This window comes from Lynx canadensis, chromosome C2 (genome assembly GCF_007474595.2).
Source record: "Lynx canadensis isolate LIC74 chromosome C2, mLynCan4.pri.v2, whole genome shotgun sequence".
Lineage (NCBI taxonomy): Eukaryota > Metazoa > Chordata > Mammalia > Carnivora > Felidae > Lynx > Lynx canadensis.
This window is the reverse complement of record NC_044311.2, coordinates 96,649,510-96,674,606: the sequence shown is the minus strand read 5'-3', so window position 1 is coordinate 96,674,606 and position 25,097 is coordinate 96,649,510. Positions and strand designations below refer to the sequence as shown.

The following is a 25,097-nucleotide window of genomic DNA, read 5'->3' as shown; positions in this document are numbered from 1 at the left end:
AAGCATGTTGAAAGTAGGTCCAAACTATACCCATGCCAAACCAAATAAAAAGAGAAATAATAATGATTGAAAATATTAGATCAATACACTTGAAACTATCACTATACTGTATGTTAACTGGAATTTAAATACAAACAAAAAATTGTATTTATTATTTCATGACACAGTAATACCTCAAAAACAGCTATATCTCTGGTTTTCTTAGAATGATATACTCTGTTTTCTATATTTGGTTGATAGTTGTGGTAACTGTTGGTTGCTGTAGCCGTATAGGCAATCAAAATCCTGTTTGAATGTACTAGTAAGTATAAATGGAGATAAGGCATGTGGATCATACTTTCAGCAACACTGTTGACATAAACTAGTTTTCTTATCATAATCAAGTTGTTTATCCATAGTTCACAGGTATGCATAGAACAAACCCAGCAAGCGCCGTGTATAAGCAACATCTCCAGATGGCCATTTCCCTGCTCGCTCAAATTAAATACTCCCGAGAGAACTGTTCACTCTCTTTTCTTTATATCCCTCCTCTGTGTCCAAGGAAGCAGAATGTTAGGAAAGTAAGCAAACAAACAAATAAGCAAAATGACTTCTGGAATCAGACATACCCAAATTTGAATCATAGAAGTACCGCACATTAATTGTGTGAAACGGGGTAAGTTATTTAATCTTTTCTGTCTCATCTTTAATAAGGCTCATGATATTCACTCTAAAGGTTTTGTGTGGGGTTTGTAGGTATGAGTATGAGTGTCTGACACATATATAGTAAGTTCTTCAAAATAGGAACTACTGCATTATCATGACACTCCATGCCGCTCTACTGAAATCATGCTTCAATAAACCTTAAGTTAACTTTTAAACTCTTTATTGTTTTTCTGACACAATTTGAATATTTTTGCCAGATATCATAATCTTCCTTGTTTAAAAAAATTTCCCCATTCTCTTCATGCATTAGAACTGTCATCTGGATACCCTCTTTGTGATGCTACTATTTTCCAGAAACTGACTTCAAAATCATCATACTTCAGATTATCTTTCCATCATTGAAGATCCCACCCATCATTTTGTACCAAATTAACACCTTTTCACCGTAAGAGACTTTAAATCTCACAGGGAGCAAAGACTAATACTCTTATCGGCTACTTTCAAAATTGTTTATATGACACCCTCTACCCTAATGTTTTTCTTCCTAATCACCTACCACTCCCTCTGCTCCTAAAATCACATCATTTCCACATATTCATTGTCTGTTTTATCCAACTCCTGTTTTCTTCACACTTGTATATTCTTTTCCTCCAGAGCTCTTCCTGGTTTTTTTTTTTTTTCTGCATTCCGTAAGTGATCTTCCAAATAACCATGGAAGTCCCACCTATTGCAGGAACTCTGTGGTATTACAATGTAGAAAGTCAAGCCTTAGCTGGGTTCATATCTTCTTTATACAGCAATTCTTACCTTCTTAAATCAACTTAAGGAAAAGCATCAGTAAACCCCTTCAGTGTGCAAATCCCACAATTCCCTCTTTAGGCTTCAACTCGACTAAATATATTCCTTTGATGTCATCCTTTCTATCTGTGCACGATGTCTTAATATCTGAGCTTGTACCCTCCCAGAGAGCATATAATGTGTCTGCCTCAAATGGTAGCCCATGCAGAGAATCTTTGAAAGTATTACTGAAAGTTGATGAAGAGGGAGATGAACAAAAATGTGGTATTACTGGCTAACTTGAAAAACACAAAACCTTAAAATTCTAATTTTACCCAAACCAATTCTACCATCTCATGCCCAGAGGCACTCAAGCAGGAAGGCTGCACAGCTTACACACACTGCTGTGAAATGCAGACCTCATACAGCAGCCGAGGTATATAAATATGCAAATCATAGATGTATACAGACATGGCTTTCCAATAGAGAACACCAGCTGTCACAGGCAGCAAAATTACTCTGAGGACTTGGCAATGGTGAGTTGGCAAATACCCCCCGGTTGTTGTTGCCCCATCAATCAAGGGCCATTTGGCCAGGCTGCATTCTTGAATAGGTTTTCTCCCTCTTTTAACGCAGTTTAATTCGAATAACTTTTTTTTAAGGTGATGAAATAAACTGCTCTGAAATTTGATCTGTGTCAGATATGGGGAGTTTGTTGTTCTCTGGGCATATCCTTTCCTGTACCATGGTATTTAAAAAATCTGAAAAAAAATCTAAGCTCTCCCCTCCATCCCCTGTCAAACAAAACAAACAAAAACATCAAGCTAATGTCTTGTTTCTCTGTATTAAAGAACTTTTAGGAAACATTCTGCTGGGATATGGGTAATGGACCATGTGCTGAGTTTACTCACTTATTCATCTTTTTTTCAGAGACTTTTGAAGACTCCTGTCCAATAAAACTCTACACTCTTAAGTTATCATGTGTGATTACAAAATGGAAGTGAAATGGAGAGAACTATGAAAAAATAGAGTGACACTGATGAACTGTGGTATCCCCAAAGTCTATGAAAACTCATTTAATGGGGCGGGGGGTGAATAAGAGATTTACTTCTCAACAAACAACAAGGGATGTTTACAACCATAGAGGCATTTTGAGAGAAGTTAATATGTCATCGATTTTAAAACAGCAATATCATCCAGCAGAGAGCAGATCAATGACAGTTGCATGGGTTTTAGATGCTTCAGGATGTTAAAGAACAATACCATGTTCCCCTTCCATAAACTATTCCATCCAGAAGAGTAATTTAAAATGTGCCACAAATCATTCTCTGTTCAGCAGCCAATCAGCATTCAGGAAAGTTAGATCTACCTCTCTTTTCTGCTTTGGAGCCTTTTAAAATGCTCTCATTTTTGTTAATCATAGGCCTGGTCCAGCTCTTGTGTCTGGATATTTAGTAGAAAATGGTAATTTATCTTTCAGATTTAATAATTTCTCATTGTAGCAAATATTAAAAGAGAAAACTGATAATTTTCTTTGGAAAACTTAAAATATTCAATAATTATTAGTTGGGTGATGCTTGATATACCATTATAAATAAGTTCATGACATTTATTGCTGTTTGAAAGACAGAGGGAATAGAATACAGATAATTACAAAGGTTTGCTCCTTCCATACAAAGGTAGGGTCACGATGAATCACAATGAATAAAGACTAAGATTTTCTTCAACTGTTGGGGCACCTGGAAGTCTGATTCTTGTGACTCTTGAGAGTGCACATGTATTCTCTCTCAAAAAAATTAAAAACTAAAAAAAAAAAGATTTTCATCAACTGAGAATATTCCTTATATGATTTCACCCTTCACTACGAATCTGGATATTACTGTCAGAAAGTAAGACTATTAATCCATTCAGAGTATTTTCTGAACTTACTATTTTCTGAAGGTCTGTGTGTTTTCAAACAGAAACAAGACATAGTCTGTACATATTGGGAGCTTCCATTAGAAGAGATAAGATGTGTATTCAAATAGGCATGTTACAAAGTGGAACGTGATATGTGTTCAGAGAGAGATAAAGTGCTTCTAGTGTTACAGAAGAGAGAGCTTGCTTGTGGATGGTATAATTAAATAAGCCATGACAGAGAAACCACTCTATATAGAGTGTATAGGGTGATTTTTTTCAAAACCTGAATGGGGACATGTTACTCCCCTGCTTAGAATCTTCGATTGCTTTTCTTTTTTTAATTTTTTTTAACGTTTATTTATTTTTGAGACAGAGAGAGACAGAGCATGAACGGGGGAGGGTCAGAGAGAGGGAGACACAGAATCCGAAACAGGCTCCAGGCTCTGAGCTGTCAGCACAGAGCCTGACGCGGTTCTCGAACTCACGGACCGCGAGATCATGACCTGAGCCGAAGTCGGCCGCTTAACCAACTGAGCCACTCAGGCACCCCTCTTCGGTTGCTCTTCATTGCACTTGGAATACCCAAACATACCCCCCTCCAAAACAAACCAAAATAAAACCCTAACATATCTTGCAAGATTCTCTGTATCTTTGCAGCCTCCTCTTGTCTCCCACCTCTCCTTGCTCACCATGTTCCAGCTTACTGCTACATACCCTCATTCTACCTGGAATCTTCTTCCTCAGACTCCATGCCTGGCTAACTCTACTTTCACAATTTTGGGGAAGAGTTTAATTATCTAGAATACAGTATGCACATGAGAAGTTAGTTTTTGAACAACATATTGAGGAAAAATCACTCAGAACTATTCTGTATACAATTATGAGAAGTTCAAAGTTTTCAGACAAGGAATGTTAATACCAGAGCTATATGTCACAATATCTGGAAGTGATGTTCAGGGCAATTTAGAATACAGAAAGATGAGAGCAAGAGATACCACTTTTCTTGGGAAAAAATAAGAGAAAGAGGTAATGAGGGACTAAATTAGATGATGTAAACGTGATTCACAAAAATGTGTAACTGATAGAATGGGAGAGATGGACGGGGTAGATGGGGGCAGAGAAGTTGGAAATAACCCTGCTTTCAGGGAGATCAATTGTGCCATTATTGAAAATAAGGAAATCAGAAGGAAGAGGAGGAGATGCTTTGGAGGGAGTGGTTAATTTTACTTGAGCATAATAAACACGAAGTGGCTGGTAGATAGAAAAAAAATGCTCATGAAATATTTCTGGACTATATTCTCTACTCCCCCTCCCCCCCTTCCCTCCCCTCCCCCCAAGTGCCAAGCCTGGCAACGAGGACTTGGAATAAAACCGTACAGATGTTACATTAAAGATGAGGTCATCAATGGACAGAATTTGAAAAGGAAAGAGAGGCACGAACAGCTCAGATGAAACACAGAAATAAGATCATATAACTAAAAAATTTCAAGTTGACATGGTCTGATAGAACACTAAGGGATTATTTCAGTACATAAGAAGGAAAGGAATTGCAAGAAAAAAGAGAACTGTCAGAAGCATCTAATAGAAATTTTGTTTAATAAAGAGCACAAATAGAATTTTTTTTAAAAAAGACTGTCACTTTAAAATGGAGGGAAAAGCACTTTAAAATGGAAGGAATGTAAATATAAAATAAAGATTAGAAAAAAATGTTTTACACAATCGAGCTAAAAATCAGCCAGTGATGAATGGAGATTTCTGTAAAGCATGAGGACTCAGTTGAGATTAGTATGACTTTGTAGGATACTCAGTAAAATGCTATGATATACTATTTCTTAGCAACCTTTATAAAAGATGGAGAAAAGGAAAATGGAGTTACCCCAAGGCCAGGGACTGAAGAGGTCAAAACAAGATAAGATCAAATAGACTTGAATTTAGGATTCCAGTAAGAAGGCCACTGAAATGTCAGACTGAGGGCTCCAGCTTGGGTAGACAGGCAAATGAAACCAATATTAAAGCAGCATCCAAAAAAATCTAGAAAGAAGGTTTTTGTTTTTATTCTGTTTCATTTGTTTTGAAATCATGGGGGGACTTAGAATTTATGGAAAAATTGTTTATTCTACAATTGTACTTGATATGTGGAGACTAACAAAGTCTTTTTCTAATTTTTTTCCCATTTATTTTTGAGAGACAGAGAGAGACAAGGTACAAGTGGGGGAGGGGCAGAGAGAGAATGAGACACAGAATCTGAAGCAGGCTCCAGGCTCTGAGCTGTCAGCACAGAGCCTGACATGGGGCTCACACTCATAAACCGTGAGATCATAACCTGAGTCAAAGTTGGACGCTTAGCTGACTGAGCCACCCAGATGCCCCAACAAAGTCTTTTTTACATGAAATCGGTTTTTTTTCCTTCTCCCAAAGACATTGTAATTGTAAGTGGGTATGTGTGTGTGTTTAACATTATCTTTAAAATATCTCTTTTAGAAAGAATATATCTTTGCAAAACATAAGAAATTAAGGCCTCGTCATTTTTCAAATAGACAATTTTATGAATTTGCTTCCACTATGGAAAAAACAAAAGATATAAAAACACTTAGGAAAGGGAATGATGGAAGGTTAGAGAAAAAAAAAATTCGAGGTAGAAGGCACCAAAGAGAAATTTCACTCTGAAATTCTGCCCTTTCAATAATCACTTTTATTATTTTAACAAGTTTTAAGCTATTCTCCAAAGATAATGCAAACACACACACAAATTTGGAAACTAAATGACATAAAAATTGACTATAAAGACAACATTAAAAAAAACTACTATTGGGGTGCCTGGGTGGCTCAGTTGCTTAAGTGATAGAATCTTGATTTTGGCTCAGGTCACAATCTCATGGTCACAGGAATTGAGCCCAATGCCAGGCTCTGTGCTGAGCTTGCAACCTGCTTGGGATTCTCTCTCTCCCTGTCTCTGCCCCTCCGCTGCTTTCTCTCCCTTTCTCAAAATAAATACATACATTTAAGAACACTACTGTAAAAATGATTTTGGTATATTACATTCTATCTTTTTTTTCCAGTGGATGTATGAGTGCCTATGATGTGTATATTTATTACACTTCACAAAATCAAGGTTATGGATGATACTTTTTTGTAACCTGCCACTTCACTTAACCATATGTAGCAAACATTTATCATGTACTAAATTGTTTAATAAAGCATGATAGTTAATGATTACTTTGTTGTATAACTCAGAGTTTTTAGTTAAAGAAAGAGAGGGGCGCCTGGGTGGCTCGGTCAGTTAAGCCTCCAGCTTCAGCTCAGGTGATGAACTCACAATTTGTGGGTTCAAGCCCTGAGACAGGCTCTGTGCTGACAGCTCAGAGCCTGGAGTCTGCTTTGGATTTTGTGTCTCCCTCTCTGCCCCTTCCCCCGCTCCTGCTCAGTCTCTCAAAAATACACAAATGTTGGGGCGCCTGGGTGGCGCAGTCGGTTAAGCGTCCGACTTCACCCAGGTCACGATCTCGCGGTCCGTGAGTTCGAGCCCCGCATCGGGCTCTGGGCTGATGGCTCAGAGCCTGGAGCCTGTTTCCGATTCTGTGTCTCCCTCTCTCTCTGCCCCTCCCCCGTTCGTGCTCTGTCTCTCTCTGTCCCAAAAATAAATAAACGTTGAAAAAATAAATAAATAAAAAAAAAATACACAAATGTTAAAAATTTTTTTAAAGAAAGAGAAAACATCTCTGGTTATCTTGTACACAGAAGGAACTCACTACAACTCACAATATCACTAGGAAGCCTGCAAACCCAGAACAGTGCCAAAAAAAATCATGAGGGAAGCATGACTGCTGATGAATCTGAACACGAAATGCCATGGCTTTCGTCATTACCAACATGGCTCTCAGTCTTAGTGAGACATCAGTGATACAAGTGTTGCCAGATATAAACTCATTTCTACAGGTGCCACCAATTACCTAAATAGATTTTTTTGGTCTCCAGTTTCTTGTATCAGTTGTGTCTATTAATGACTCCAAGTCTGTGGCAGGTGCACGTTTGAAGGCCTGGATCTCATGTCTAAGCCATACTTTTGAGAATGTTTGTATTTTATTTCTGCTATTACACTGGGTGGTAATGTCTGCATCCCAATACTGAAAGGACAAAAGTTCTAGACATAGCCAAGAGGTTTGAGTGCTGGCAGCTACTCTAATGTCTATTCTAACGGTATTTCTACTTAGGAAATGACCTCAGTTTAACTTCCTCATTTCTTATCCTGATTATTTTGGGTGTTTTCATAATTTTCTTTAAAAATAATTCAGTGATGACCACTTTGTTCAAAAATCTGTTTGCATTCCAGAGGATTTTCATGGAAGCGGAATTACTGGGTCAAATGATACAAATGTGTTTTAAAACTTTGATCAACATTCCTACAATACCCTAGCAAAGTTTCCACTAATTTACACTCTCCACAGGGAGATATAAAAGCATCAATTGTCGGGGCGCCTGGGTGGCTCAGTCGGTTAAGCGGCCGACTTCGGCTCAGGTCATGATCTCACGGTTTGTGAGTTCAAGCCCCGCGTCGGGCTCTGTGCTGACAGCTCAGAGCCTGGAGCCTGTTTCAGATTCTGTGTCTCCCTCTCTCTGACCCTCCCCCGTTCATGCTCTGTCTCTCTCTGTCTCAAAAATAAATAAACATTAAAAAAAAAATTAAAAAGCATCAATTGTCATACTGATTGCCAATTCAGGCTAGCCACATTTTTTAAACCCTTTCCCAGTATTAACAGTCTAAAAATTAACAATTTGTTGTTTTACTTTGCATTTCCTTCTTTATTAGTGAGATTTTACAGTTTTTCATCTGTTTGCTATTTCCACGGGTCCTTTTATAAACTGGTGATTTTATGCCCGTAGACAAATTTTAGACATATTGTATTGATCTTTTTCTCTCTTTATTGACCTGTTGAAATCTAGTCATGTACCAATGACATTAAAGTTTTATTTTTTTTTGCATATTTCATTTTTAAGTCACTTCATCACTTCTCTTAATTGTATAAATTTATATATACATAGTCAAATTTATCCATTTTCTTTATAATTTTTTCACTCGTTTTTATGTTAAGAAAGCCTTCCTCATTTTGCTGAGATACTTATTTGTTGATGGTTCCTTCAGCCTTTTCCTTTATTTTCTACTTTTAAATCTTTAAGACATCTGGTATTAACTGTCATGAGTGGTTGTTCAGTAAAAATATAATTCTATATTTACTTTAAATAGTTATTCAGAATCATCTGTTAAATAATAATTTCTCCATGATCTTAAATAATTCTAGATCATGTGTGTTCTAATTACATGTGATAGTGTTTTACAATTCATTTATATCCATGGACTTGGTCATCCTTTACTCAAAAATACAGTGTTGTGAAATTTTATCTTTATAAAACATGTTAGTATCTAGCAGTACAAAATTTTCCTGCCCCAATAAAACAACTTAAAACATATTGCTATTTGTGCCCACCTATTCATAATTATCTTGATAAGTTTAGTATAATTTCAATCCAAAATTTCTCCACGTAAATTTTAGATACATAAAAATATTCTATATTTAACTTAGAGAACACTGCCATCTTACATTATTTGTGTCCATTCAAGAATTAAGTATTTCTCTTCCATTAAGAAACAAATAAGAAACAGACACACAAAAAAAACCCACATTTATTCTCTTTGGTAGTAATATTGATTTCTGCATTAGGTTCTCTATGTTGTATATTTAATTTATTCTTCAATGTTTTTATATTATTGAAGCTTCATGAATGGCTTTTTTATTTTATTTATTTTTGAGAGAGAGAGAGAGGGAGAGAGAGCGAATCCCAAGCATGCTTTGTGCTGTCAGCACAGAGACTGATGTGGGGCTCAAACTCACAAACCATGTGATCATGACCTGAGCCCAAGTTAAGAGTCAGATGCTTAACCAACTGAGCCACATAAGCACCCTATTATTCTTGATAATGCTGCTATAAACATTGGGGTGCATGCATACCTTCAAATCTGTATTTTTGTGTCCTTTGGGTAAATACCTACTAGTGCAGTTGCAGGGTCATAGGGTAGTTCTATTTTTCACCTGTTGAGAAATCTCCATACTGTTTTCCAGAGAGACGATACCACTGTGCATTCCCACCAACAGTGTATGAGGGTTCTCCTTTCTCCTAGCCAACATCTGTTGTTTCTTCTGTTGTTAATTTCAGCCATTCTGGAAGGTGTAAGGTGGTATCTCATCATGGTTTTGGTTTATATTTCCCTGATGATGAGTGATGTTGAGCATGTTTTCACGTATCTGTTAGTCATCTGGATGTCTTCTTTAGGAAAAAAAAAATGTTTGTTTATGGCTTCTGTACATTTCTTAACTACACTATTTGTTTTTCGGGGGGTGTTGAGTTTGGTAAGTTCTTTATATATCTTGGTTATTAACCCTTTATCAGAAATGTTATTCAAAAATATATTCTCCTATTCCATAGGCTCCCTTTTAGTTTTGTTGATTGTTTCTTCCATTGTGCAGAAGTTTTTGTCTTGAAATCCCAATAGTTCATTTTTTTCCCAATAGTTTTTGCCTTTGTTTCCCTAGCTTCCAGACACATGCCTAGAAAGAAGCTGTTTCAGCTGAGGCCGAAGTTGCTGATTATGTGCTCCTCTAGGATTTTGAAGGATTTAGGTCTTTCAACCATTTTGAATTTATTTTTGTATATGGTGAAAGAAAGTGGTCCAGTTTCATTCTTCTGCATATTCTTGTCCAGTTTCCTAACACCTTATTGAAGAGACTGTCTTTTTTCCTTTGGATATTTTTTCCTACTTTGTTGAAAATTAGTTGACCATATAGTTGTGGGTCCATTTCTGGGTTTTCTATTCTGTTGCATTGATCTACTTGTCTGTTTTTGTGCTAGTACCATACTGTCTTGATGATAATAGCTTTGTAATATAGCTTGAAGTCCAGAAATGTGATGCCTCTGGCTTTGTTTTTCTTTTTCAGCATTGCTTTGGCTATTCAGGCTATTTTGTGAGCTATTCTAGCTCTGTAAAAATGCTGGTGGTATTTTGATAGTGATTGCATTAAAAGTGTGGATTGCTTTGGGTAGTATAGACATTTTAATAATGTTTATTCTTCCAATCCGTGAGCAGAAAATGTTATTCCATTTCTTTGCGACCTCTTCAATTTCTTTCATAAGTTTCCTATAGTTTTCAGAGTACAGATCTTTTACCTCTTTGGTTAGGTTTATCCTTTGGTATGTTAGTTTTTGATGCAATTGTAAATGGGATCAATTCCTTCATTCCTTTTTCTGCTGCTTCATTACTGGTGTATAGAAATACAACAGATTTCTGCACATTGATTTTATATCCTGTGACTTTGCAGAATTTGTGTATCAGTTCTAGTAATTTTTTGGTGGAGTCTTTTGGGTCTTCTAGATAGAGTATCATGTCATCTGCAAATAGTGAAAGTTTGACATCTTCACTACAGATTTGGATGTGTTTTATTTCTTTTTGTTGTCTGATTCTGAGGCTAGGACTTCCAGTACTATGGTATATAACAATGGTGTGAGTGGACATCCCTGTCTTGTTCCTGATCTTAGGTGGGAAGCTCTCAGTTTTTCCCATTGAGGATGATATTAGTTGTGGGTCTTTTGTATATGGCCATTATGAGGTTGAGGTATGTTCCATATATACCTACTTTGTTGAGGGTTTTTATCAAGAATGGATGCTGTATTTTGTCAAATGCATTTTCTGCATCTATTGAGGATCATATGATTCTTATCATTTCATTTATTAATGCGTTGTATAACATTGATTGATTTGTAAATATTGATCCACCCCTAGGCCAAGAAATAAATCCCACTTAATTGCGGTAAGTAATTCTTTTAATGTAGAATTTGGATTCAACATTATGTTGAATATGTTTTGGATTCAACATGGTAGTATCTTGTTGAAAATAGTAGTAGGCATAATGTTTTGGATTCAACATGGTAGTATCTTGTTGACAATATTTGCATTGATGTTCTTCAGGGATACTGGCCTACCCTTTACAGACCTTTATAGAGGGGTCTCTGTCTAGTTTTGGAACCAAAGTAATACTGGCCTTGGAAGTTTTCCTTCCATTTCTATTTATTTGGAATAATTTGAGAAGAACACGTATTACTCTACTTTAAATGTCTGGTAGAATTCACCTGGAAAGCCATCTGGCTCTGAACTCTTGTTTGCTGGGAGATTTTTGATTATTGATTCAATTTCTTTGTTGATTATGAGTCTGTTCAAATTTTCCATTTCTTCATGTTTCAGTTTTTGTAGTTTGTATGTTTCTCGGAATTTATCCACTTCTTTCAGATTGTCCCATTCGTTGGTACATAATTTTTCTTGATATTCTCTTAAAGTTGTTTGTATTTCTGTAGTGTTGGTTGTGATCTCTCCTCTTTCCTCTTTTCCCACAGGAGCACCACTAAGCCTGCCAGGTATGACCCCACCAATGGCATGAATTTCTAAAACTTTAGACTTCAAGCTCCACTGCTTATAAAAACTTATGATAGCTTCTCTCCTTCTCCCAGTCAATGGTTGTGGGGAAAAGTTTTTCATGTGCAGTCCTCTGTGCACTGCGTTCTCTCTCTCTATCTGTCTGTCTGTCTCTCTCCCTTCCTCCATCTCTCTCTCTCTCTCTCTCTCTCTCTCTGTGATCAGGGTTCCCTCCCGTTCACAGCACCTGCAATTCTTTTCTCCCCAAGGTCTACTCTCAGCAGCTCCTACCTACACGATGTGGCTGTTTTTCTCTATCTAGATGTGGAATTTGATCTCTCAGTCCTCAGGTCGATTTTTTGGATGCTCAGAATATTTTGATATTTATCTGGCTGTGTTTGAGGGACAAGAAAGCATAGGGTCCCTTTACTACTCCTCCATCTTAACTCCTGCTTGGTCTTTCTATTTTTAGTTTTTGAAAGAACCTCTTTACTGTTTTCCACAGTGGCTGTACCAATTTACACTCCCACTAACAGCACATGGGAGGTCCTTTTTCTCTACATCCTCACAAACACTTGTTATTTCTTGTCTTTTTGATAATAGACATTCTGACAAATATAAAGTCATATCATATTGTGTTTTTGATTTGCATTTCCCTGATGATGAATGATGTTGAGCACCTTTTCATGGGTCTGTGGCCATCTTCCTTACAAGAATGTCTATTCACGTTCTCTGCCTGTTTTTAATCAGATTTTTTTGTGTTTTTTTGGTGTTGCATTGCATATGTTCTTCATATATTTTAGATATTAACCCCCTTTTGGATGTGACATTTGCCGATATCTTCTCCCATTCATTAGGCTACCTTTTTGATTTGTTGATGACTTCCTTTGCTGTGCAAAAGCTTTTTATTTTGATGTAGTCCCAATAGTTTATTTTTGCTTTCATTCCCCTGCCTTAAAAGATATATCTTGAAAAATGTTGATATGGCTGATGTCAAAGAAATTACTGCCTATGTTAGGGTGATATTCTAAAACCAACAACTGGATGCTAGGTATGCTCACTGATACTGGAGTATAAGTGCTCCAAGGTCCTCTCAATTGGCTAGGATAGAAAATATACACACATATATACATATATATTTCTATCTATCTACCTATCCTACCTATTTATTCCATTAAAACTCATGAATAAACACTAGTAACTCCAATTTTGATCCAACACTACTCTGTTCATTTAGGCTTTTCCTTTTGCATATTGATACTTCTCTTCTCCACCATGAAAAACTGGTTATCATTATCCTCAAGATATTTACTTTTTCAATTCTCTTGCATGTAACTAGGGTCCTAATCCTCCATGATTGCCTCCCCATGCATATGTCCATCATTCGTGAGCCCTGGGACCTCTGGTGTTTGTACCCCACTTGGGTGGGCCCTGGCACAGGTTGAGTATGGCTGCTTTCCCACCACACTCCAGCTTGCCTATTAGCTTTTTGATTCAAAATAAGGAAAAGGACCTTATTGTATTTTGTTATTGTTTTTTTGTTTGTTTTGTTTTGTTTTTTACTTTGTCACTGAAGCAGACCTAGGACTTGACAAATTTTAAAGACAATCCATGAGGTGCCTGGGTGGCTCGGTTAGTTAAGTGTCTGACTCTTGATTTCAGCTCAGGTCATGATCTCATGGCTCATGAGTTTGAGCCCTGCTTTGGGCTCTGTGCTGACAGCATGGAGCCTCCTTGAGATTCTCTCTTCCCCTCTTTCTCTCTGCCCCTCCCCTGCTCATTCTCTCTCTCTCTCTCTCTCAAAAAAAAAAAAAAAAAAAAGACAACGAAATCAGGGCATCTGTGTGGCTCAGTCTGTTAAGCATCCGATTTTGGGTCAGGTCATGATCTCATGGTTTGTAAGTTCAAGCCCTACAACTCACTCTGTGTGTACAGCTTGGAGCCTGGAGGCTGCTTCAGATTCTGTGTCTCCCTCTGTCTCTCTCTGCCCCTTCCCACTCATGCTCTGTCTCTCTCTCTTTCTCAAAAATGAATAAACATTAAATAAATGAACACAGCTCTTAAAAAAAAAAAAGACAACCCAAATCATCTCAATGTGCAAAAAATAAATGTTACCTAATAGAGCAAGCTTAAAACAATGAAAGTACCTCTGTCTTAAAATATATATAAATATATATGCCATTTTTCTTGACTCTTAAATATATTAATTCAAAAAGTTGCCTTTATTATTTTTAAAAGTACACAGGTTTTGTTTTGTTTTGTTTTTGGTAATGTATAGAAAACATAAGTTTAGGGTAGCTTACAGTACTATTTAGAATATTTGTAAAGGTAGCTATCCTTATCTTAATAGGTAAAATATCTGTGTAAAAACTAGCACATCTGTAAATTATCCCATGTGATATTATGTAAATGTAAGGAAAATAACTTGTAGTATAGATTGGATGTATCTAAACTAGCATATGCAGTTCCAAAATGGAATGAATCTCCAGTCCCAAAATCATCCTAATCAACATTAAATTCTGACCATAATGCATTAAAATTAGTATAATTGTATAATGATTCAAGATTTGAATATAGCTGATCATTTATTCGCATCTGTCTTCAGGTGGCTTTCTTCTTTTCATGGAGTTTGGGTTTTTACACGGAGCCAACTCTGGGTTCTAAAATAACTTTGTCTCTATTCCCTTATTTTTTTGTCATCTTCAGAAAGGACAAATGCAGGTTAGAACAGAAAGCATGTGGATGTAAATAGTTGATTTAATTTCATGTCTAAAAGGTGGACTCAGATACATATAGAGAACTTGGGGATAGTAATTAATTTTGAGTGGATGGGCTTGATTTAAATGAAATTTGAATCCTTCCCACAGGTGGAATATCAACTTAAAACCGCAAACAAAATAGAAGCTCTGAAAACTGAGTAGAAGTTATCTTTTTGTAAGAGACATTTACATTTGTAAGGAAAATCTCCATTTTTATGGGTGTCTCCTTTGATGTACCAGGAAGAGGGGGGTGATTCTAAATCTCTAGAAACTCTTATTACTAGAGAAGGCATGACTTAGATCTGCACAACAATCTTAACTCTGGTTTACTGTGCTTTTCCTGGTAACCTTCCACAACTGGCTCCCCACTGACAACACCTTTTGTCAAAAGCTGATGATGGCATTCAATGTGATGGCTTTGGGCATTTTGGGGAGTTACTCAGTATTATTGGGTCTCTTGCATGTATACAGAAGGTATACATGTTGTTAAACATTTGTTTTTCTCTTGCTAATTTGTTTCATTCAATATGATTCTTAGATTAACTAGAAGAACTTTGAAAGGTAAATAAAAATTTCTGCTCCCCAATAAAGTACTATTCACAAATATTTTAGCCCCAAACTTTCACTTCTTCCTATATTACATTACCTTTCTGATGGCTAATGTAGATACTGATGTCCTAATAGTCAGAACCTAGCCTTTTAATAGCCAATCAAGAGGCTATATTGTCTAAAAAATTAAGCTGAGGAGTAGGAAAAATAGCACACTTCAGCATAGAAACTCCAAATGAGAATTCCAGTTAATCATCAAGATTCTCAATAACCAACAGAATTAACCTAGATCAAATCCAACTGAAGAAGATTTAAAATTCTTTATTTTATTAGATTGCTTTAAAAATGTAAAGAGCTCCAGGCTAGGTTCAATTGGAATGCAGTAGCAAATATTTTACAAGAATTTTTGTAGGCAATGTTAAGTTACTGAAAAAATAATCAATGCAACATAATGCTAATTAAAGAAAGGAAAGAAGAAAGATGGAAGGGAAAGGAGAATAAAGTAAGTACAGTGGTCCCCTTCTTAATTTGCAGGAGATACATTCCAAGACCCCTAGTGGATGCCTGAAATCATGGATAGTACCAAACCTTACATGCATTATGTTTTTTCCTATACATACATACATACATATATACATACACACTTATGATAAAGTTTAATTTATAAATTAGGCACAGGAAGAGATTAAAAATAATAGCTAATAATAAAATAGAACAACTATAACAATATACTATAATAAAAGTTATGAGAATGTGGTCTCTATCTCTCTCCCTCATAATATCTTATTCTCTTATACTCATCCTTTTTGTGATAATATGAGATGATAAAATACCTATGTGATGACATGAAGTGAGGTGAATTACACATGCATTGTGATGTAGTGTTAGGCTACTATTGACCTTCTGACTATGTGCCAGAAGGAGGATCATCTGTTTCCAAACCACAGTTGACTGTGGGTAAATAAAACTATGGGAAAAAAAAAAAAAAACTTGGGATAAAAGGGAAACACTGTAATGAAAGAAGGGAAAAAAAGATAGATTATGAGATATAAAAAGGACACTTGCTTGGAGTTCTGGGTAATACATTTAGATCAGAATTAGAATGTTTAATAGGATTTAAAATGCTTCTAAGAATTTAAATCTTAGAAACAATAAGTTCTAGACTAATATTCATGAAAAAAAATAAGTTTGTGTTTCTAATATTTGAATTTTTAATTATTAAATTAAAAGGGAATCTATGGACATTACAGTTGGAAGTCAATATAGATATTCTAAAATTAATGAGGTACAAGAAATTGGGCTTTTTAAGTGTGTGGATTCGAAAAAGGAAAAAAAAAAAAGGCCAAACATGGTCTTAAAAGGAAGTCCCACCTTCATATTTTTCCCATAATTATATTGGCCTAATTAAGGTAATTATGCAATAAATTTCCTTACAAGTAATAGATTCTCAGAATCAATGTATATGACTTGAGTCACAGTGGTGAGAAAAATGTCTGACGTTGTATTTAATATTACAGTGAAATTTAAATATTAACTTAGAAATACATTTCAAAAACCAATTAAAAAAACATATCCTCAATGTTATTATATGCAGATGAGGCCATTTCTAAAACACCAGTAATCAAATTAGAATAGCATGAAAAGAAAGCAAAAGATACAACATGGAAATTACCATTCTTGTATGGATAGCTGGCTCAAGAATAATGTAATAAAAATTTGAAAATATGATTAATGTAGTAAGGTATGGTGAATGGTATATTTAAAAATAAGTCTCACATTTTAAAAATCCTGTCATGTTAGGGTGTCCTTTGTATTTACATATACATGGAGATTCTTAATGTTATAGTTAAAAAAATTCACACTCTGGGGGCCACTATTCCCAGCACTCAAGGACATCTGTTTTCTAGAAGTACGTAGGTTATTTTATTTTATTTTATTTTATTTATTTTATTTTATTTTATTTTATTTTATTTTTCTATTAAAAGGCTCTAGTACCTGCTCCACATAACTTTAGACACAATTTGATGCTGTGTTATATAGGAAAATGAGCAGGCAGGCAGTAGCAAATTCCTCTCGTTAATTGCTTAGATCCCTAGCATAGTAGATCTTGGTTTTTCACAAATATCTGAATCATCTGCAGAATGCAGTGTATTTGCAAATTTTGGCTGTATTCCCAGGGATTCTGGTTCAATTGTTCTGGGAATGGTTCACAGGAATCTATATTTTGACTAGTATAATAAACCAAAATGTTGACTTTATTGTAGGTTAAGTGAGGATCACACAAAGAGAAACGTTGTAAATGCAAGTGCCTTCATCTGTGGCATGATCAGATAAAACACACCATAGGTGGATAACCTTTCTAGAAGAAAAATACATTATTAATAGGAAATGTGTCAAAGTGCTGTTTATTTTATTAACGTTAATAGTGATGTTTTCTTAATCTTTTGTCTCAGAATCTGTAAAGAAAGTGGTGTGGAAACCAAAGTATCTGCCTTTAGATATGAGTCCCACCATTCATTAAGTATCTCAAATGTATGTTCATATTTGAATGGTCATTGCTTCCACAGATGCAACATTTAGTATCACTAATCACAAGTCAACCCAGAGATCATTACTGATTTGTATATTTGCTGATGCAAAACTTTCACCTGTATATCTCATGAGGAAGGTGTGTAGAGATGTCATTTAGCTGAATATTGAGTTTAGTGAACCATGCAGCATATTTATTTCAACACTGGATATTTTATGTGTAATGACCCTCATGAACTGATAAAAACTTAGAGAAAAATGTGGGAGATGTTAAATAGTCACTAATATGGTGCTGATGCATAGAAAAGGAATTGAGAAAACAAAACCTGAGAAACATAAAGTATAAATACTTAAAAATTTATACAGTTGAGATTTTTGAAATCTAGAGTGGTTTTTATGTCTCAACATTTTCTTTTCAGCCTCGATACCTGAAAATGGGCAGTTTTGGAAGAGAGGAGAATTTCTTTCGACAAAACTAAGCTAGGTAAGCAGTTTTGGAGGGCCTAAGATATTACCATGAAATGTGAGGTTTTTGTCAATCTACCTATCGTCTATCTTATGCCCAGGGATATCATTGCAGTATCTTAGGAGTATTTGGGGGGGGCGTGTAACACTTTAGAAGTATTTGGGGGTACAACACTATCTGAAATTAAATGAAATTACGAATGAATATTTCCCCAGATGTTCTTAAGGTATACAATTCTTCTAAATTAGTGGTTCTCAAAGTGTGGCCCTTATACCAGCATCATCATTATTACCTGAGAATACGTTAGAAATGCATATTAGCCCCTGTCCCCAGAACTACTTCATCAGAAATTCTGGGGAGTTTCACCAATCTAAAATTTAGCAAACCCTCCAAGTGTTGCTGAAGCATGCTGAATTTTCTCCCTAAATATTCTTAATAAATGTAACTAAGAATTTAAAAGTGATGTTGGTTTAAGAAGCCTTTTAGAATCCTAAATAAGTAAAGCCAAAGACTGAATGCTAAGGAAAAGGACAACTGAAGAAAATGGATGGGAGGGATCTAAAATAAAAGCTGAAAGAGCCTATCACAAGGGTAACAGGCAATACAAGGAAGCAGCTGTTAGATTCTGGGTAGTACCCCCAGGGCAAAAGTGAGCCTTCTGACAAATACTGGAGCAGCAGCAGCAACAAGGTTATCATGACACCATCATCACCATCATCACCATCATCACCATCATCACCATCACCATTATTATCATCTTAATGGGCGAAAGAAAACACACAATATCCAGACACAGGGCTAGGCGCTTACATAGATCACCTAATTTAATCCTTACAGTAGGCTTAGGCAGACTTAAAATTTGAATTTTATCTCTATTTTACACATGACAAAACTGAGCCTTAGAGAAACAAAGTAGTTTATCACCAAAATTATTTAAGTAGAAAGAAAGAAAACTGAGATACAAAGCCGGAAGTATGACTTCAAGGCCCACATTCTTGACTGCTATTCTTTACTGATATCTCATAGCAACTTAGAGCTAAAGGTGGCCTCACCATTAAGCTAGGAAAAAGAATGCAGTATTTATTTAATGGGTAGTTAAATTGGATTCACAGAAACTATGGAGAGTGAGCAAGGCAGAATTCGAAAAATTCAAAAGACTCTTACATTTTGAAGGAAGGTGCGATGGGGTTGGAGGGAAGAAGAGTGGCAGCTGTACCTAGAAACAGATTCTTTGATGTGATGAACACATAGGGTTGAGGCACAGAGTAGGAAGCAGAGGAAGCAGTAGGAACAAGCAGCACGGGAGATGCAACCACTGATATAATCACCACATTTAATGCCCTAAGGGTAAGTGGATCAGCCGTCTGGTGCAAGATATAAAATGGCAATGTCCATATAGTTTGTCAGAAAAATCCCTCTTCATGACTCAGTCTCAAGGAGGAGAAGATCCATTCTTCATATTTCTTTTAAGTATAGGCTTTGTTTTTCCTTATTTTTTCCACAGCAATGTGGTTTAAAAAAATACAATAATATCTTAAATCACATAGATACGGCTTTGAAACCCTGTCCTAAGAGAACAGGCAGCCTTGGGCAGACTCCTTATTGTCTCTGAAGTTTAAGCTTTTGCACAGTTTTAATAAAGTTATTAACATCTAATTAATAATAATTTTATTAGAATCAAATGGGACAAAGAACTACAGCTTTCAGAAAGAATTGCACCAAAATGTGTACCTTTGGCATGCAGATTATTGGAATTGAAAATAATCCAGACCTAAAGACTTGGGAAGAAATGTTGACCTTCCCCCTAACTGCTTAAAAAAATTTAGGTGGAGGATCTGCTCCAGCAAGAGAGCTATCACCATAAATAACTACAGTATAATATGAACTAGGTGTGGTCGATAAGGAGGAACCTTGTAAGCACTGTTGATCAACGACCTCTCTATCTCCCATTGTTTCTGAATGGCCCAGTAATATTTGCTACCAAACATTGACTCTTTTTCATTTTCCTGTGAATTGCTTTCCTTCCATTTTCTTCCCAGTCCAGCAGCCCATTCTCTTTAGTTCTGGGATATATATATATATATGTATACTCATTTTACCTGGCTGTCTTTGTACTCTCATGTTTATGTGGATTTCCCATACATATGAAATTAAATTTTATTTTCTCTGTTAATCTATTTCATGTCAGTTTAATTCTTAGACCATTAGAAGAATGGTAAAGTGCAGACAAAAATTTCTCCTACACAACAGAATAAAAGTACATGGCACTTAGTAGATTCTTTTCCATCACTTAATATTAAGATAATTTAAGTTAATTTCACTTATGCTGCAGCTCTAACCCTCTCAGGATTAGCACATTTAGTTCATAACTAAAATGTATGCAGATAAGTAAGAAAAAAATGGGGGGGGGGGAAAGACATGGGGCATTTGGTGCTAACAGCTGATTTAAACATAAATCTATTAGTTCTTAAAGCTATCAAAAAAAATTCCCTTCCAGTAGAAAGTGCTTCAGATTTGATTCCTGGCCTGCTTGGCTCCAACTTACTCTCTGAATTCTCTATGTGACCTGGAGCAAGTAACTTAAATTTAAGGAAATTCTGTTTCCTCACCTAGAATCCAAGGAATATAATACTCAAATTGCCCAATTTTACTTAGTATAATACACATACACATTTTCCAGTTGTGGTGTCTAGGGCTTTCCAATGACATTAAAGGCTATAAAGGTATTAAAATTGTGTAGGAATCTCATAATGTAATATGGAGCTGGCCATAAAACTAGGTATCTAGGCTTCCTCTGCCATTGCATATGGTAGAACTTCTTTTATTTTGAGGCAGGTGTGTGTGTGTGCATGAGAGAAAGAGTCAGAAAGACAGAGACAGAGAGACACAGAGAGAGAATATATGTGTGCTTGTGGTTTTGAGGGAGCTGGTAAATTAACCCATTTACATATTTACACATCTCTGGTTATGTTTACACGTTTAAATGGGCTGCCTGAGATCCAAGGCCTGATGTACCATGTTATGGAGCTCGAGCACTCTGTACTAAACCACAAGGAAAACATTCTATGCTTTGACTATGATAGGAACTTTGCAAGTCCGTAGACATGCCTTTTACAAGCAATGAAATGAAGCTGTCAGCCATCACAAATGGACCAAGATAGAGGTCACATGACTAAACCACCTCTGGACCAGGCAGTCTCTGATGTATTTTACTCCAGTTTCAATCTATTAATCAGAGGAGTTGGGAGAGCAATAATTTAAACGCCGCAATAATCAATTCCATAACACATTAATAGAAGCTACAGTCAAACTTTCCCACACCACTGACTGCACTGGAATCCTGACAGGAGCCCTAGGGCCATGCCTAATTTGCATTAAATTTACATAAAATTGTAAATCAAGAATACATGAACACAGCCCTAATATTTGTTAGTGCTTAGATCTTTTCTGATAGATGGATTGGAACTGCTAGTGGTTTGATTTCGCTTGCAATAAAACTGTGCAGCTGATCAGCTTTGTTCTCATTCTGCAATTATGAGAAAGGGACCCATGAGAGCTATAGTTTGGGGGCATGCGTATGCCACTTAGGGTTTTTGTCCTATAAAACCATGACTCAGATGTGCCCTTAGAAACCCCAGTCTAGAAGCAGATTGTCCCCAATAACTTTGCAAATCCTTGTCATTAGATTTGCTCACAAATAACTTACCATTAAATGGAGATATAAATTACAAAGAAAGCTGGCCAGCTGAGAGGATATCAGGCCCCTGGAAATTTTTATTTCCAAATTATACTTACTATCACAAGAACAGATAATTAGTAATATTCTTTACGCTGAAGATAAAAACCAAGCCTTCATCAAGAGTCATCCAGTACCTAAAAGTTGATGAAGTGGACTTCACATGGTTCTAAGCATTGTCTGTGTTCTTGTTACTTTGTTCCAAATTATTTCAACAGCTATGGCCTTTGCTATGTGCTTTTATACTCAGGGCTAGGAGAAAATATTCTTACCAAGAGTACTGGCTCACAGTGGCAAGATTCCTCTTTCTCCTTAGTCATTTCATTTTAAGTCTATCCTTTTAGCGAAAAATAGATACTTAAACAGAAAAACGCATGTGAAAGGTTTTCTCAGAAAGGGTTTTGCAAATATTTTATACATCATGTTAATTTTTTTTTCTCTCACCACTCCCTTACCACCTACCTATCCCACCTTTTCTTACCTTGCACGATCAAGTAAACTTGGGAGGTCTTGGGCTCATGCTGTGTCTGAACCGAGCAAGTATAGGAGCCCTCATCATAGACATCCACCTTCTGGATTCGGAGGCTGTATTCCAGAGAATGGCGTTTCTCCAGCTCAACCCGAGGGTCCAGAGACCATTTGTCATGCCCAGCAAAAATGATGCCAGAACGGTTCAACCAGGCCACCTTTGAGTTCTTGTCTTCTACAACACACCTGGTAGAGCAGAATAACAACATTAGAAACTTAGCCATACCTGCATCTGCATTCATTCTCTACATTGCCTTCAATAAGACCAATGAAGAACAATAATTATATACAGGATGAATTATTGCCATGCCATTTCTTAGAGTCCTATGTATTGTCACTATTTATCCTAAGATCTACTTACCATTCAGTGGATGGATATAATTATATTAGACTCAGTTTAGCCATAAACAATCAGTATGAAAAATGCAGGCAAATAAATTTAGATAGGTATTGACTTCCCACTGGATTTTCTTCTTCTTGTCTAAGAGAAGGTCATTCACGCAAAACTCCATCTGTTTTAGTAACTGAGGATTTGACAAGTGATAATGTGGCACATTTCCTGAGTTTTGAATTGTATGAATTCTTTCATAAGTATTTCCTAAATTTGCACAAGAGTGTGATGGTAGATTCAAATCATGCCCCACTGCTATAGAAACTAGACTAGATTTCAGAATTTGCTTTGGATTCTTATAAGTTTGGAATGCCCTCTCCCAGGAGTGAGAAGTGTGTGAATAGGTCCAAAGGTAAGAAGAAAGGTATTGTGTCAGGGAAATCAAAGCTAGCATCTTCTTGCCTATGTCTGGTTCCAGCTGCTGAGGGCAGCAGGTTGTCTGCTGGCAAAACAGCTTGCTACCAGCATTTCCGACACATCAGAATGAGTTCAATATTTTATGGGAGATGAATAAACCAGTTCCGTGGTTCCTATTCTATGAAAGATGAAGGGGAAAAATATTTATTTTAATAAATACTTATTTTAAAAGCCTAACAGGATCTCTTTCTGAAACTTTCAAGAAAGAGGCAAAGAATCTGGAGAATCAATGGATTCTCCATTGAGAAGGGGTAAATGCTTCATGGGGAGGGGCACCTGGGTGGCTCAGTTGGTTGGGCATCTGACTTCACCCCAGGTCATGATCTCGTGGCTTGTGAGTTCGAGCCCCAAGTCGGGCTCTGTGCTGACAGCTCAGAGCCTGGAGCCCGCTTCGGATTCTGTGTCTCCCTCTCTCTGACCCTTCCCCAGCTTACACTCTGTCTTTGTCTCTCTCTTTCTCTCTCTCAAAAATAAATAAACATTAAAAAAATTTTTTTTTAAATGCTTCATGGGGAATATAGTTTTCCCCTTCAATTTCAGCAAGAATCAGGAAATGGAAAAATTGAGCAACAAACTTCTCTCTGTATCCCTTTGGCAAGATTTATGTCTGCCCCACAGGGAGATTGTCCCAGACCCTATTCACAACTGTAGAGCCATCTGCTCAGCACTCTGAGGCATGAGGGATAGAGAAGAAGCCAGGAGCATGACAGCAGAACAATTAAAATACCATGTTCTGTATTTTCCAAACTGAGTCCAATCCAGGTTTTCTCTTAGGTCAAAAAAGCCAGTTGTAGAGATTCTGTACCTATGCATAGATAGGAAATTAATGCCTTATCTACAGGCTGTCTACAGTAGCTATACAGAGGCCAACCCATCTTTCTTAAAAGCAGAAATGCTGAATCCTTTTAAAATACTTCACCTATCGTTCAAAAGACCCCCTTATCCCATCATTTTTAAGTGAACTTAATATTTTATTTAACACGAGAATTTTATTTAATGACTTGAATTCCATGATACGCAGGTGTCTCTTTTCTTCTGCATTTATTTATTTTCATAAACATAAGTAGATGAAATCATCATTTGGTATCTCTGTTACCCAATATGGGTCTCTCTGCCATGAAGATATTGTCGGGATTAATTATATGTGCTTGATAATTTAGAATTTCTCCATAATGGAGTACAAAGCTAACTTCATGGATGCTTGATGCTTCTTTCCAGACCTGATTGTACTTTTCCTGTTCTACTATTTTGTGTCATCATTTCTCTGTCCTTCATGGTATTTGTGGCACTTCTTAAATGAGAATCATTTATGAGTTAATAGGCTGCTTTGCTGCATTTCTATATCATAAATGAAGTTATTGATATGGATTTACTGTGTTCTTCTTTTCTACTGAGAAGAATGGAAATTGACCTCTGTAAATGCATTTTAAACCTTTATCATGAACCTCCTTGCACTTTTCTCATCTAGGCAGCTCAACACACCAGGAAACAGATATGCTACATCATAGGGAGGTACTCTGAATAATGTCTAGCCCCAAATATGGCCCTAATATGTTCAATTTGGAAAAAAAAAAAGACTATACAACATATATTACATAGATATGGCCTACAAATCAATTAAAGATAGATACTTTGCCCTATTCATTTAGGTGCTTCCAAAAATTTATGTTATGTAATCTTAGGTATTGATAAATGCCTCTTGTTAAAGTGACAGCATCACATGCACAGGGAGGAGGACAGACGATTACCTCTTTTACACTTTCCTCTCCCAAACCCTACGGCGTCAACAAATGAATTGAACAAATTTCCTTATGAGCACAAGGTAGAGTTTCTAAGACAGGTGTTTAGGGTCCTCTGGACATTTTAGCAATTTTTATCCATGGGAAAGTTAAAATTATCACATAGGTCATTATTCCAAACTATTCTCTGACGATGTTCAGAAC

General features: G+C 36.3%; 1 protein-coding gene across 2 annotated transcripts in view; it reads right to left on the bottom strand.

The window, feature by feature from the left end:
• LOC115523726 (limbic system associated membrane protein) overlaps positions 1–25,097 on the bottom strand; it is a 649,474-nt gene that overhangs the window by 282,228 nt on the left and 342,149 nt on the right. For both annotated transcript variants that reach the window (XM_030329958.2, XM_030329957.1), the window contains exon 2: positions 22,300–22,532. In XM_030329958.2, coding sequence (XP_030185818.1) covers positions 22,300–22,532 — 233 coding nt within the window. The remainder of the gene's footprint in view (positions 1–22,299; positions 22,533–25,097) is intronic.